General features: G+C 36.2%; 1 protein-coding gene across 3 annotated transcripts in view; it reads left to right on the forward strand.

The window, feature by feature from the left end:
• Positions 1 to 16,360, forward strand: part of PTPN12 (protein tyrosine phosphatase non-receptor type 12) — a 102,853-nt gene that overhangs the window by 36,629 nt on the left and 49,864 nt on the right. For 2 of the 3 annotated variants that reach the window (XM_078154533.1, XM_020984507.2), the window contains exon 2: positions 7,942 to 8,050. In XM_078154533.1, the coding sequence (XP_078010659.1) occupies positions 7,942 to 8,050 (109 nt within the window). Of the gene's footprint in view, positions 1 to 7,368; positions 7,415 to 7,941; positions 8,051 to 16,360 lie in introns of all 3 variants that reach the window. The other variant, XM_020984506.2, reaches the window with a different exon arrangement.

A 16,360-nucleotide genomic window follows, 5' to 3' on the forward strand; every position in this document is an offset into this window, starting at 1 on the left:
GAACCAATAGGAGGAGCCATAAGAAAGAAGAAACAGAACAAAACAGAAGAGAAAAAAAAGCAAATAATATGCTTTGATCTGCATTCCAACTCCATAGTTCTTTCTTTGGATGTGGACAGCATTTTTCGTCATGAGACCTTTGGGAGATGTCTTAGATCCTCGCATTGCTGAGAAAAGCTAGGTCTGTTACAGTTAGTCATCATACAGTGTGGCTGTTATTGTGTACCACATTCTCCTGGTTCTGCTCGCTTCACTCAGCATCAGTTCATACAAGTCTTTCCAGGTTTTTTCTGAAGTCCACTTGCTCATCATTTCTTATAGCACAATAGTATTCTATTAAATTCATATACCACAGCTTGTTCAGCCATTCTCCAGTTGATGGGCATCCTCTCAATTTCCAGTTCTCTGCCACCACAGAAAGAGCTGCTATAAATATTTTTGTACATGTGGGTCCCTTTCCCATTTTTATGATCTCTTTGGGGTGTAGTTCTAGAAGTGCTATTGCTTTGTCAAAGGGCATGCACATTTTTATAGCCCTTTGTGCATAGTTCCAAATTACTCTCTAAAGTGGTTGAATCAGTTCACAACTCCAACAACAATGCCAGTTTTCCCACATCTTTTCCAACAGTTATCATTTTCCTGTTTTGTCATGTTAGCCAAAGTTACCACTCTTTTCATTGTATTCCAGTGGTTCCCTATTATTTCCAATATCAGATATAAAGCTCTGTACTTGTAATTTAAATCTTTTTATAACCCAGTACCTTCCTCTCCCTCTAAGCTTCTTATGCTTTATCCACCTCTATGCTTTCTCTGATTCAATTATACTGGGCTATTTGATATACATTGCATGTTACGCTTCATCTCTTATCTTTGTGCCTTTATACCGACTATATCCTATACTTGTAATGCTCTCCCTTTGTTACTTCTGCCTCATGGTGGGTCAGGACTCAGTGGAAGAGACCTAGGGCAGTTTGAATTCTTTTCCCCAAGTGGATTGAACTTTTGCCCAACTGAGGAGCCGTAGTGCCAGAAGTGCATCAAGATTGTCCTATGGTTCCAGTAAAAAGCTTTCAAGATTTCCATGAAACTTCATGGTGGGTTGCATTTCACCTTCTAGTAGGATACTTTTTAAAAATTTACTTGAGGCAAATGGTTGCTGGCACTAAAGGTGAGAGCCAGTCAGCTAGCATTTATTAGGCATTCACTGTGTGTTAGGCTCTGTGCTAAACTCTGGAACTATTCTTACTTCAAAGATTGAATACAAATTCCATCTTTTGTAGGAGGCCATTTCCTAATTCCCTAAGAAGCTAGTACCTTCCCCTCTGTAGTTGCTTTCCATCTACTTTGTATATATCTGATGTGAACTTAGTTGTTTAAAGTTGTCTTTCTTAGTTGTCTTTCTCATTAAGTCTGTGAGTTCTTTGAGGGCAGGACTACTTTTACCTTTCTTTCTCTCTCCAGTACCTAGCACAATGCCTGGCATGTAGTGAGCACTTAAATTCTTGCTGACTATTGACTGGCCAACTTTATAGGTATAATGTTTAAAATTTCCTATTTAAAATTTTGTACCTGTGAAATATTTCATGTGAAAATGTGTTTGGGGCTAGATTAGAATTTATTTTCCTTCTTTCTTTTCTTTTTCTTTTTTTTTTTTAGGCAGTTGGGGTTAAGTGACTTGCCCAGGGTCACACAGCTAAGTGTCAAGTGTTTGGTCTGAGGCCTGGATTTGAACTCAGGTCCTCCTGACTTCAGGGCTGGTGCTCTATCCACTGTGCCTCGGTGCCCCTAGAATTTATTTTCTAAAGTAGACAGAACCACAAATAGTCCTTAGTTATTAAAAATAAGGTATTTGGTTATAGATTCCTCATTCTATAACTCCTTTTCAAAGAATAATCTTCAATTTTTATAAAAGACAAGTTAGACTTAAACATTTAAAGTTAGAGAAATAAATTCATTTGTATAAATCAGTTATTTTAGCAACCTGTATTATAGTAATACTAGTACTACCAGATCTAAGCATTTAAACTTTAAGCTGCACTAAGATTTTTGGGACGTCCCATGTAGTGCTTTAATCTTCAAACCCTTTATAATCTGGTTTACAGCCACATCATTCAGTTGAACCTTCTCTTTCTAAAGTAAACAACCCTCTCTGGGTTATAGATTTAAGGCCGAAAGGGACCTCAGAGATATCCTTTGTTGGATCTTCATGTAGGTCATGACTGCTAACCAAGGGTGTGTTGTAAGGCTCTATTCAGGACCTTCATCTCTTTCTACATCATCTAAGGTGATTTCATCAGCTTCCATGAATTTGCTTGTCTCTGAGTCTTAGATCTGTTTATTTAAGCCCCCTACTGACCTGTAGTCTCATATCTTTGATTACCCATCATATGTCTAGAGTGGGATGTCCCCATATACACCTTAAAGTTAACATGTTGGAAACTGAGCTTGTTCCAAACCTTCCTCAGTTCCTAACTTCCTTGGTTCTGTTGGTACTGTTGTGGGTACTTGATGTCTTCTGACTGCATTTGCACTGACTGTCCCCAGTGCTGCCTCTCCCTACATCTTATGGTCTTTTCTCAGTGCTCATGCTTGCTGGGAGCGCCTGTGTCCCCGGCTATGGTCTGATGCTGGCAGAGTGTGAAGAGAGAAAGAATCACGGGCCAGGTGAGAGCAGTGAAGAGCAAACTCTGTTTATTGATCTGAGGGCTCAGGCTTATATAGTACTGGATCAAGCAATAGTAACATTATTATTCATGAAAAGTACAAATCTAATTAAGTGATTTCCTTACTTCCTTGTACCTTGTCTGTTACATTCTTTCCTGCATCCTCTCCTGTACCCCATCCATTTCCTCCCTTCCTGCATCCTGTTCTCAAGAGATGGAACAGGAGGGTGGTGAGCCGACATCCTGAGTTTCACAGCTGTCTGGCTTAGTACAAGCTACAGGTAAGACCCGGGCTGGCCTAAGCCCTCTAACTCCCCAAAGCTGGCCCTCTACACATGCTTCTCAGCTTCTTTGCAGAGTTTCATGCTGGCTGCCCTCTAATGGATATTTTTTGTTGTCTGGGTTTTCATGAGACTCTCTTCTTTTGTGATTCTCCTACTTGTCTTACTTCTAAGTTTGTTCTTCTGCTCCTAGATGCTATTCTTTTCTCTCCTATAGTCTCTGTTGATGACCTCATCAGCTCTCATAGGTTTAACTGTTGTCTTTGCAGATAATGTCCAAATTTGTTTCTACCTGTAGTACCCTGAGCATCAAACTCAGACCATTGATTATCTGCCTATATCAGACATTTTAACCTGTATATCCCATAGCCATCTGAAACCCAGCATGTACAAAACAGAACTCGTTATCTTTCCCACACTTGCCAAACGATATTTCTTTTGAATTTCTCTATATTGCTCTTTAGAGCTCTACCATCATAACATTTCTCAGGTTTGTAAATTCAGATTGTTTCTCAACTCCTTCCTTTTCCTTAACTGACATATCTAATCAGTTTCCAAATCTTGTTTTTTATTCCTCTATAACATCTCTTTTATCCAACTCCTTCTCTACTCACAAAGCCACAACCTTAGTTCAGCCCTTTATCACCTCTTGCTTGGACTATTGCATGCAATTACTTCCTAATAATTATGCTCCCCGCCTCAACTCTCTCAACAATTTAGCCCATCCTATACACTCAGTCAGACTGATTTGCTTCACTTAAAGATCTGACTATAAAACTCCCTTACTCACTAAACTGCAGTGGCTCTCTATTGCCTTTAGGATTGAATATAAATTCTTATTTAGCTTTTGCAGCTCTGCACAACTTTGTCCCCATCCTTCTTTATTGTCTTATTGCCCATTACTCTCCCTGTTAGTACTCAGATCCAACCAAAATAATGTTCTGTTACTTACACAAAGCATGTCATTTTTCATATGCATAGCTTTGTATTGGCTATTTCCCCTGCTCTCTCTACTGTGCCCTCCCTTTTCAAAGAATACCTTCCTTCGAAACTGAGCTCAAGCACCAACTTTGACATGAAGCTTATCTTGTCCCCTCCCCCCAAGTGCTAGTGCCCTCCCTTCCAAAACTACCTTGTATGTATATAGAGTATATTTATATATTTGCATCCCCCCCATAAAATATAAGCTCCTAAATGAAAAGGAGAGCTATTTCATTTCTACCTTTGTATCTCCACTTCCTAGCATAATGCCATAATGTGTATATGTTTTATTTTTATTTTTTAAGGTGAGGCAATTGGGGTTAAGTGACTTGCCCAGGAGTCACACAGCTAGTAAGTGTCAAGTGTTTGAGGTCTCATTTGAACTCAGGTCCTTCTAACTCCAAGGCCAGAGCTCTATCCACTGTGCCATCTAGGCTGCCCTGTGTATATGTTTTCAAACAAAATTCAATAAATGTTTAGGTACCTAGAGTTTGCCAGGCACTGTGCTAGGTGCTGGTAATACAGAGACATAAATAGTCCTGGCCCTGGATTATAGAATACAGTCAGTTAGATTATTTTCTAGCAGAGCATGTGCATGTAGTAATTTAAGGATTATAGTGTACACACATTAACCTCATTACAAAAGGACTTCACAGAATCATAAAATTTTAGCATTAGGAGGGACCAGATATTTAGATGCCTAATAAACTTTTGTTGACTGGTGAATTAGAAGTTTTATAGCACTTTTCTTGCAACACTGTTGTTGAAGGTAGGTAGAGTAAATATTAGCTTTCCTATTATACACATGAAACAGTGGAGTTTCTGAGAACTTTTGCTTTACCCATGAAGTACTATTGGGCAAGGGTGGGAAGGGGGAGGTGAGACACGATAGAGTATATTGGGCATTTTTTCCTTTTTCAGTAATATTGCTAGGAATTACCAGGTTTCCCTTCTTTTGAGAATATTTTTTATTATTCTCCCCTCCTCACTCTTTTAAAAATATTCTTATGTAAAATTCCAGGAAATGTTGACAGAAGAAATAAATTTCAGAAATGATACATCTTTTTGTAAAAAGGCAAAGAAGGTATAGAAATAAAACTTTAGTGTATGGAAACCTTGCTAATATTTTTGAATTAAGTCATGAATTAGTATCTTAGTGTTTTTCCGTTTTTCTTTTGGACATATTTTCTGTAAATGTATTCATTAGTGTGTTTTGAGAACTATGGTACCATAGGAAATCACAAATGTAGGAAATTCCACATTGGCCTTATTCCCACTCAGTTTAAGATTCTAGTTAGGTTTTTCATCTTATTAATTTTTAAAATATGATTGTATTCTTTGGATGGGTATGGAGGGAGAGTCCAGAAAAAATCTCTCCACAGCCTAGCAGATGGCATTCATCTCACATCTTAGTTTACGCATCTGTTGGCTTTTTTCTCCATTCATATGGTGAGTTAAAGGAAAGAAAATCAGTAAAGGAATGTTTCTGTTCTTGAAACATTTTTTTGAGTAGGTAGACTCTAATAGTTACCATCCTGCAATTTTGGGAGGTGGTGAGGAGCAAAATAACTAACATGTCCCCAGTAGAAGCAGTAACACTTGTATTAAAATGAGATTTTTTTTGTGTGTTTGTCCAGTATAGACACTTTTTCAGGCAAGTGACAGTTTGCAAAGCATTCAAAGTCATGTATGCCAAGTACAATGAAAAGATACATAAAGTACAATGTATTAAATTGCTGTGGTTTGCAAATAGACAGTTATTTGCATTCTTTGTGTGGCTACAAAAATTAAATTGTAGTGTGACTTCCTAGCGTCAACTAAATTAAATTTTTTTTTTGATCAGAGTACTTTCAATATGTCTTTAAATGGAAAAGAAGGTAGGAATTGAATGTAATTGAATTTCAGGAGTATAGTTGAGTAAAATTTCAACAATTTACAATGCTAACTTTTTAGTGCTTCTGAAAGCAGGAAGTCTTATTAGTGACCGACCAGAAGTATTCTAGCTCAAAGAACATCCCAACTGCCATATGTAGTGAGGGTTTGTCATTAACCCACAAACTGCTTCTGTAGTACAGTCATTAGCAGAATTGGTCTTTGTCAGGCATTCATAAGAGATATGAAAGGATGCATTTTTTCATAGTGGCTTTTAAGTAATTTTTATTATTTAAAGAATTTAAGAAGTAAATTCTTGTCCTTCAGATATGGGTGAGGTTTTGTTTTGTTTTTAATTGAAAGCTATTTGGGATACTTAAGACAAATAGCAGTTTATGAGAATTAAGTAAGTTAGACATAGAGTTTTCAGTTTAGTGTTGGAAATAGAACACTGGACTGGATATGGAGGATGTAGGTTTTAGTTACAATTTTGAGCTGTACTATTTGAATAAGTAATAATTTCACTGAAACTCGGAGTTTTGTTGTCAAGATATAAAAAAAGAAGGTAATATTTATACAACAGCCTTACAAAATTGTCGTGTGGAAAATACATTGTAAACTAGTATCACTGAGTTTGAAAAGTGCTCTGATGCCAACTCTTGCTGATTATTAAAAAAATGATGTCTTATTCCATTTGCACACCCATTGCCGAACTTCCTGTACACTGTCATTCTTTGGAAAAATAGAATCACAGGTCATTTAGCATTTATTTTGTAAGTGTGTGCAGTGTATTATGCTGAGTGGTGTAGAAGTTACTTGTGTTACTTTGGGTCCATAATTTCATGGGTGGGAGACTCTTTTTTTCCAGCGATAACATCATGCTGTCTCATCTTGTCCGTGCCTTTCCATAAAAATCTTCTGTAGTGTAGTGTTCTAAGTTCATTTTTAAGCTCCTTGATGTGCAGAGCACTGAGTACAGAACCAACGAACAGAGATTAAGATGGTGGCAGGTAGGTGGCACAGTGGATAGAACACCAGCCCTGGAGTCAGGAGGACCTGAGTTCAGATCTCACACTTGACACTTGCTAGCTGTGTGTGACCCTGGGCAAGTCACTTAACCCCAATTGCCTCTGCAAAACAAAACAAAAGATTAAGATGTCAGTACTTCCTGCTTTTCTGAGGTTTACATTATTACTAGAGACTGTAACCTGTTCATAGACGAGGAGACAGAAAGTAATTTCAAGGGACGAGGAGGGATTGCTTCCAACTTAAACGGATCACAAAAGGCCTTGTATAAGAAGTAATGAACGAAGCTAGGATTCTAACAGGTGCAAGTGAGAATGTAGTGCATTCCAGATATGGGGCAAAAGGCATGGAAGTGTAAAATGGAATATCTTTAATGAGCACTACCTGGTAATCTACTTTGACAAAGATTAATGGTGTATGGGAAGCAAATGTTTACAAAATGGGAGATGAATCAGGGAAGACTTGAAATGCTAGGTTGAAGGGGTAATTGGGAGCCACTGGAAAAAAATTTTAAGAGTAGTGACAGAGTCAAATCTTTGTTTTAGGAATATCAGCTTGGTACTTGAAGACCTAGTTGGACTGTTAAAACAGGTGAGGCAATAAGTGATGATAGAAGGGGCCAGGATTAAGAGATGTTGTGAAAGTATCAACAAGACTGCTGGCAAATACAGGGTGAAGCAGAGTGGAAAAGTCGAGGAATGCTCTTCACCTATTTATGAGTATCAGCATGTCCCTCACTGTCAGTCTGTAATCCTTTACTCTAGCTATACAACCTGCCAACCTCCTTTTCTGGTCATACATCCTAGAAGCTCTGTATGTGATTTACATTTTAATGTCTTATCTCATTTTTAGAGTTTTGTAGAGAAAAATTGTAATTGTAATCCCTTGTTTTATTATAAAAATAGATTTGCTTTGAGAACTGTCAACTCCTTGAAGGTGGGGAAAGGGTGAAGTGAATACTTTGAATGAAGAAGAATTTGGGAAAATGTCGCTGATAGATTTTTGTTAGCATCCAGCTCTACAACAACTCTGTAGAACTTTAGTAAATAATTTTATAAATGCATTAAATATTTCAACTATGAAGATATTTGACTAAATGTGTTATTTTTTTTCCCCAGCGACTAAGACGATTATCTACTAAATATAGAACAGAAAAAATTTATCCAACAGCCACTGGAGAAAAAGAAGAAAATGTTAAAAAGAACAGATACAAAGACATATTACCGTGTAAGTTTGAATTATCTTATACCAAAACAGATAGAAGTGTTAATTATTTTTGTGGCCTTAACAATTTCTTTTTCTGTTGTTATAGAATGACTAGATTAGATGAATGTTCAGGCTTTTGTCTTAAAAGTGCAATGTTAGAACAGTTACGTCCAAATTGAAATGTTTCTTAAATTTGTAAATAGGCTTTTAAACTTTATTTTTTAGTCTTTGTTTACAAAATAATTTTTGCCTGATAATAAATTTCTTTTAAAGTATATATCTTTTTAACACTAATTTTTTAATTTTGATTTCTAAATTCCCTTCCATCTTCCCCCCCATTGAGAAGGCAAACAGTATATCAGTTACGCATGTGAAGTCATGCAAAACATTCTTCCGTATTAGCCTTATTGCAAAAGAAACCAAAAACAAATCAAGACATCAAGAAAGTGGAATAAATTATGCTTCAGTCAGAATTCATCAGCTCTCTCTTGAGTTGGATAGCGTTTTTCATCGTGGGTGCTTTGGAGTTGTCTTGAATCATTGTCTTGATCAGAGTAGCTAAGTCTTTCACAGTTGACCATCATTACAATATTGCTGTTACTGTGTACAGTGTTCTCCTAGTTCTGCTCACTTTGCTTTTATCAGTTCATGTAAGTCTTCCTAGTTTTTCTGAAACCATCCTAATCATCATGTCTTATAGCGCAATAGTATTCCATCACAGTCATATACCATAACATGATCAGCCATTCCCCACTGTTTTCAATTTCTTATTCTTTACCACCACCACAAAAAGAACTGCTATGAATATTTTTGTACGCAGAAGTCTTTTTTTTAGGCCTGATACTAAGTAAAAAAAAAAAAAGCCAAAAACTAAAATTCTAGTGGGAAAATTCTTTTGTGAAATTCTTTCGAGGCACTTCAGTTAGAGAAGCAAACTGTTATTAAATTTTCCGACGGTAAATTTTGGAGATGCAGAGTATAGTAGGTATTTTCTTTCTTTTGTATTGTAGTCTTTTGCAAATTACTGGCTTATTTTTTTCTTATTCATGGTGTCTCCAAGACTGCTACTGCTTCATATTACCAATTGTATTTTAGTCCTCATTGTTAGGTTGGGGTAGTAAGAGGTTGAGATTGTAGAAACATTTCTGAATGTATTTCACAGTGGATCTTTGAACCTACCCTCCAAAGCCAAATAGAAAAGATTTTCATATTATTTTCTATTTTCTTTTTGTAGGCTTGAATAATGAAGAGCAGGTTATGTAGTGTAGTCATAATTGTGTATAATCTGTGTGGTGTTTCAGTTTTTGATTAAGTTTCTTAGTGAAATACTGTAGTAAATTCTTACACATAGATTTACCACTAGAATGATACCTAAGGATTAGGAAACAATTTACCTAGAGTAAGTACAATTTATAGTATGGCATAGAGAATAAAGGGTTGGCCTCTCAGCTAGGAAACTGGTTTCAAGCTCTACATCTGACACATAATAGCTGTGTGACCATTGGTACCTCACTTAATTGATCAGTGTCCCAGGTAAGTCATTAACAATATAAATTGCAGGACAGGTTGCTGATCTGCATTGGAAGAAGCAGTTTGCTTATATGGGAGTTTACTATGCCAAAGCCAACAGTTCTTGTTAAAAACAAATGCCTCCCTGACTTTGTCATTTTTTAATTCTTCCAGTAAGATGTTCTAGGGTCAAGTAAATTGAAGTATTTGAATGATTTATCTGGTTTTTGTTCTTGTTTTTTTGTCTTTTAAACTAGATACAAAAAATAGAATGGCAAATATCTCACAAAGGCACATAGCTGTGGACTTATGGATGCATACATATTACACAATAGGAGTAGATTAAAAAGTGGGGGAAAATAGCTGAAAGCTTAGAGTATAATGCATCCTTAGTATCAGCCCCATCTGTATGTATATCTAGTTTTTCTAGACAGTTTTGTTTAATTTTATTTATAGGAGACCTAGCTACCCTTATTAGAATAGAGTGTTTATCTCACTGGATTTTTAAACATTTTGGAAAGACTACAAGGTGTTTTTAAAAGTAGAATTGTTTATACAGTTGTTTTGGTCATTCAAACTCTGAGGATCTATTCAATATTTGGATTATCCAGTTTTCATATAACCTAATAGTAATTAGTTCTTAATAACCTATGAGATTATGCTACAGTAATAAAAGGAGATGGACAATGCTTTTATCTTTTAGAGAGAAATAGGCATTGGTGATTGGAAAGTCAGTGAACCTCTGTAGGTCAGGGATTCTTAAACCTTTTGTGTCATAGATCCCTTTAGCAGTCTGAAATCTGTGGACACTTTCCCAGAATAACGTTCTCAAGTGTGTTAAATAAAATACATAGAATTATAAAGGAAAGCACTTATTTCAAAGTAATCAAGAGAATATCAGAATTTTTTTTTTTAAGGTTCGAGGACCCCACATTAAGAACTGCTGCCCAGGTAGTTGCTGGGAAAAAAAGAGTTTTTAGAAAAAGGGTTTAGTAAACCAATTTTCTTTCCCTTACTTAAAATTATACCTCTGACTTTTCCTGTTTCTGTTAGTGGCACCCCCGTTCCCGCATTTGCCTGTGGCCCAAACCTTGGCATTCTTTTTGTTTTCTTCTCCTCTGCTTCCTCAGTCCAGATCCTTATGTCTTGATTGCATTATTTGTAGTAGCCTCATAGTTTATTCTCATCACTTTGTCTTTCCCCTTGCAGTTCATACTTCCAATCATTGTTAAAATGACATTTACATGGATAAGGAAGATTTATGTCAATCAAAACCTTTTATTGATTTCTTCTTGCCTAATGAAATCCAAATTCCTTTTCCAGGAACTCAAAGCTTTCCAAAACCTGATGTAATCTACTTGTATAACTTTTATTTTACTCTGTTCTCCCGAATAAAGTGTTCACTTTAGACAGGCTAAAATACTGAGTTTCTCTAATCTATATCCCACAGTTTTGGCCTCTGTCCATTTGTTCATATTATACCTTATTCAAGAAATGCCCCTATTCTTTGTCACCACAGTTGAAATCCTTGGGAAATTATGGCATAGTAGATAAAGTTCTGACCTTGGGAGTTGAGAGGCCCAAGTTTGAATCCTGCCCCAATTGTTGACTAGTTCTCTGATCCTTGGCCGGACACTGCATCTGAAAATGGGTAGTAATAATACCTACTTTGAGGATTTTTAGGATCAAATGAGGTAATATTTTTGAAGTACTATATAAATTTTAGTTATTATTAATATTACAATTAATTGTCCTTCTCTGTGCTCTTCACTCACAATTGATCTTTCCTTAAAAGTCTGTGTATCATTTGTATCTCTCTTGTGTTTATTGTGTTTATTTTATATTCATGATCATTTTGTATATTCATCTCTGGTATGGAGTTATAAGCTGTTTTAGGGCAGGAACTATCTTCTCTATCTGTATCTCTTTAGGACCTAACATACTTTGCACATACTTAATATTTAATGTAATATTTGATTTAATAGCATCCGTGAGGGTACTTGCTCTAAGAGTGAGAACGGAAGCCTTACGCATACCTTTTCATTTTTGTTCCCCTCTTGTTCATGGCCTTCTGTAAAGCATAGAGGGTCTGTCCATTGTGCTGGGCATCTGCTTCTAGACCACTTGACAGTAAGGGAATAGTGGTGCAGTACACAAACTGTTGATAATATGCCGTGTCTTTTCATACATGGCATATACCTTTATGTTGGGTGATCCTCAATTTGAATTATTCAGAGACTATCATAGTCATACAATATCACCAAAAAGAGGGATAATTTCTTTTTAATTAATTTATTTTTAGTTTTCAAATCACTTCCATAAGCTTTTGAGTTTTAAATTTTCTCTGCCTCCCTCAAGACGGCATGCAATCTGATATAGTATAGGCTTTACATATACATTCCTGTTAAACATATTTTCACATTAGTCATGTTGTAAAGAAGATTAGAACTAATAGGAGGAACCATAAGAAAGAAGAAACAAAACAAAACAGAAGAGAAAAAAAAGAATAAATAGTATACTGCAATCTGCATTCCAACTCCATAGTTCTTTCTCTGGATGTGGATAGCATTTTTTGTCTTGAGACTTTTGGATATGTCTTAGATCTTGCATTGCTGAGAAGAGCTATCAAAGTTAGTCATTGCACAACGTGGCTGTTATTGTGTACAGTGTTCTCCTTGTTCTGTTCACTTCACTTGGCATCAGACCGTGCAAGTCTTTCCAGGTTTTTCTGAAGTCTGCTTGCTCATTATTTCTTATAGCACAATAGTATTCCATTACATTCATATACTACAGTTTGTTCAGCCATTCCCCAATTGATGGGCATCCCCTCAATTTCCAGTTCTTTGCCATCACAGAAAGAGCTGCTATAAATATTTTTGTACATGTGGGTCCTTTTCCCATTTGTATGATCTCTTTGGGATACAGCCCTAGAAGTGCTATTGCTGGGTCAAAGGGTATGCACATATTTATAGCCCTTTGTGTATAGTTCCAAATTGCTCTCCATAATGGTTGGATCATTTCACAATTCCACCAACAATGCATTAGTGTTCCAATTTTCCCACATCTTCTCCAACATTTAACCATTTTCCTGTTTTATCATGTTAGCCAATCTGATAGGTGTGATGTGGTACTTCAAGAGTTGTTCTGATTTGCGTTTCTCTAATCAGTAGTGATTTAGCGCATTTTTTTGTGTGATTGTAGATAGCTTTAATTTCTTCATCTGAAAACTGCCTGTTCATATCCTTTGACTATTTACGTGATTTTTTTTAAAGGAACTTTGTGCAGAGGGAAACCTGGAGTCATGATATTGCTTAGTTTTCCAAAGGCAGTAAAGCCCACTGTATTGAGCAAAGTTACTTGATTGATTCTGGACTCAGTTCATCATCAGATATAAGTGCTGATGGATCATTGCTGTGAGTTGTCCTTAGAACTTTATGTCAATTTGTACATTAAACGTTCTTCATCTGCTTGGTGTTTGTGGATCTCATTTAGATAAGGCTTGATGCAGTTAGCAGAAAGTCAGCAAAAAGTAGCGTATCATTATGGTGCAGTGGAAAGAATTACTGGAATTGCAGTTGAGGATCTTGGTTCAAATTCCATCTGCTACTTACCTATATAAATTTGGACAAGTCTCTTTCATCTCTGGGCATCATTTTGCTCCACTATTATAATTATGACATTGAACTAGACAACCTCAAAATTCTATTCTAAATTCAGTTCCAAGCTATATTTTTATGATTTAGAGACCTCCTTCATTTATAAGGAATCCTTCATCGATTTTGTCTTTGCCTCTAATGCCATCTGACACACTGTATTTCATGTTTGATGTTTAAAAAAAAATATTTGATTTGAAAGAGTACAATGCTTAAGGGTTGACTTTTTAAAAAGATGCCTCCTGTGCATGTATCATAATTATACAAGGTTCCTTGAAAGATTTAACAGTAGAGAAAACTTTGTTTAACTCTCTGATTATTAATGTGAATGCAGTAAGCCATAAAAAAAAGAAATGTATGTTCACTAAGGGTACTTAATGTTCTCATTTTTTTGAGACCATACTTCTGATTTCATTGTTGCTACCAGTGAGGAAATTTCCTCTACTAGTGCAAACCAGCAATTTCTCTACATTTTATCATCTTAAAGGGTTTCCTGGGCTAATGAGAAGTTATAATATGATCAGGATCACACAACCGATAACTGTCAGCACCCGGACTTGAATCAAGACCTTCCTGACTCAAAAGCTACTTCTTTCTCCACTCTACCATAGCTACCTCACTAATCAATTGACTTGTCGAGGGTCACACAGCTAGTAAGTGTCAAGTGTCTGAGGCTGGATTTGAACTCAGGTCTTCCCAACTCCAAGGCCAGAGCTCTATCCATTGTGCCACCTAGCTGCCCTCTACCTTGCTATTTTTTTTTCTTAAATTTATTTTAGGCAGTTGGGGTTGAGTGACTTGCACAGGGTCACACAGCTAGTAAGTGTCAAGTGTTTGGTTTGAGGCTGTATTTGAACTAAGGTCCTCCTGACTTCAGGGCCAGTGCTGTATCTACTGTGCCACCGAGCTGCCCCTTACCTCACTATTTTTAAATAATGGGTACTTAATAAATGTCTGTCAAATTACTTTTAACATCTTCAATGCATTACACAACCAATATTTGGAAATAGTACTTTTTAACTGATATGACCAGCTTGTTTAAATTGATTTTCAACTTTCAAGAAAACCTTGGAGGTTATTATTGAAAAGCAAATTCTTTGTTGGCATTCTGTTTTTGGTAATATTTGTCTGTTTTTTATGATGAATTCAAGTACAGTAAATTTGGAAACAAGTTTGTTGTTTGGCATAACTGACAGCGGTTTTTAAGTTTGAAGAGTGATTTACATATATTATCTTATTTGAGCATGTCATAGTAATAACCCTGTGAGGTAAAAATTAAGTGATTTACCTCTGGCCATACAGTTAACATTGATTAAGTTCCTACTATATGCCAGGCACTGTCCTAAGCACCAGTAAATGAGTGCTGTAATTTCAACCCACATCTTCTTGATTACAATTTCATTGCTTTGTCCACTATGTTGTATTGGCCTCAGCTCATTCATTTCTTGATTGTGGTGTCTTCAATATAACATTAATGCAGCCACACAAGTAAACATTTACTCTTGTGTCCAGAATAAAAAAGAAATAGGGGTTGAACTGGATTAAAATAAACTGAGGGATGGAGAACTGAAAGGAATGCAGTACTTTTTTTTTTCTATTGCCTTGTTTGTTAGATTACTTTTCTGTTTGGCAGATAGTGAATTACTGGTAGTGTTGCTTTTCATGGCTTAATGATGTCATTAGGCATTATAATCTGTACCTTTCTAGTGATCTGAATCACTAGAATTCAGCAGAGACAAAGTATATTGTATTGCTATATAAAACACTGCAGTTCATTCCTGTGAGTTTATGACTCATAAGCCAAAGCTCTTTGAATCTAGCTTATATACCTTAGTCCCAAACTTCCTTTCCCACAGAGATAACGCACACACACAAAACAATTAATAGATACAAAGCCACATTTAGTTTCTATCATTCCTCTGTTGCTAAATTTGGGAATGTCAATACTTAACCTCATAATATTCTGGATATTAGTGATCCCACCCTATCGGGACTTCCTTTTCCTTAGATAGGATACAGCCCTTTGTTCAGACTCTTGATCCCTTTTTCCTTTAACAACTGGAAATTTGAGAGGAAATAGTTTAGATTTACATATTCTGTGAATAGAATATTTTCGCAGGCTCCTGCATTTTTTTGGGAGGTAGAGTGAAACCCATTAAAAGGTCAGTTATAAGTCTGAATATCTGCAGCATCAGACACAGTCTATGTTTTATTGGTTGATGGAATGCTATTTTAGGTCCGTAAGGTTTAACTTGTAGAGGAGAGGTAATTAATCTCTTCTCCCCATTTTGTTTGATACATATAATGGCAAATACCTCTCTAAGTAAGTTTGTGATTAATAGATGCTTATAAGAGAAAAGATAAAAACAATAGTGAATCTGCAATATTTGTATTAAGGTATACTCTTCTCGCCTGTCTCCCAACTCACACTCTTATTTGTAGGCTGGTTCTCTTAGAAAGTGGCTACTCCCAAATTCAGAGGGTGCTTTCTGAGCCTTAAAGCTGTAGCTCTTGGGATCTTATTGGTTTGCTTACTTTAACAGTCAGCTAGTAGAAACAATTAGTTTGAAGTAAAGGTGTATAGTAGGTCTCTATTTTGTCACTGCACATTTTTCTAATCTCGACCAGGACTGTCTGATAAATACCTGTATATTTGGTTTCAAGTATTTGGCATTTTCCAACAGATCCCGGAAAATAATAAATAGAATTAGCCTTTTGCCTTACCAACAATGTATTATTGCCATCTAGTGGTGAAAATAATTATAGCAGGTTTTCTAAATAGGGACTTTTTAAAATGACATTTGAGGAGAAATGGATTTTCCATTTCTCTTTGGGGAGGTAGGTATTGCAGTAGATAGAGTGCTGAGCTTGGAGTCAGGAAGACTCATCTTTGTGAATTCAAATCTTGGCACAAACACTTACCAGTTGTGTAACCTTGGACAAGTCACTTAACCCTCTTTGCCTCAGTTTCCTCATTTGTACAATGAGCTGGAGAAGGAAATGACAAACTACTCTAGTATGTCTGACAAGAAAACTCTAAATGGGGTCATGAAGAGTCAGACATGACTGAAGTAACTGAACAGCAATGGATTTTCCACAGTTGTTCTTCCATCTGTAGTTTGTAGGAATGCCTTGTTTCTCCTGAAAGTCAATCTAACATCCTCCAAAA

Source organism: Phascolarctos cinereus, unplaced genomic scaffold (assembly GCF_003287225.1).
Source record: "Phascolarctos cinereus isolate Bilbo 61053 unplaced genomic scaffold, phaCin_HiC Scaffold_1;HRSCAF=81, whole genome shotgun sequence".
NCBI classification, from domain to species: Eukaryota; Metazoa; Chordata; class Mammalia; order Diprotodontia; family Phascolarctidae; genus Phascolarctos; species Phascolarctos cinereus.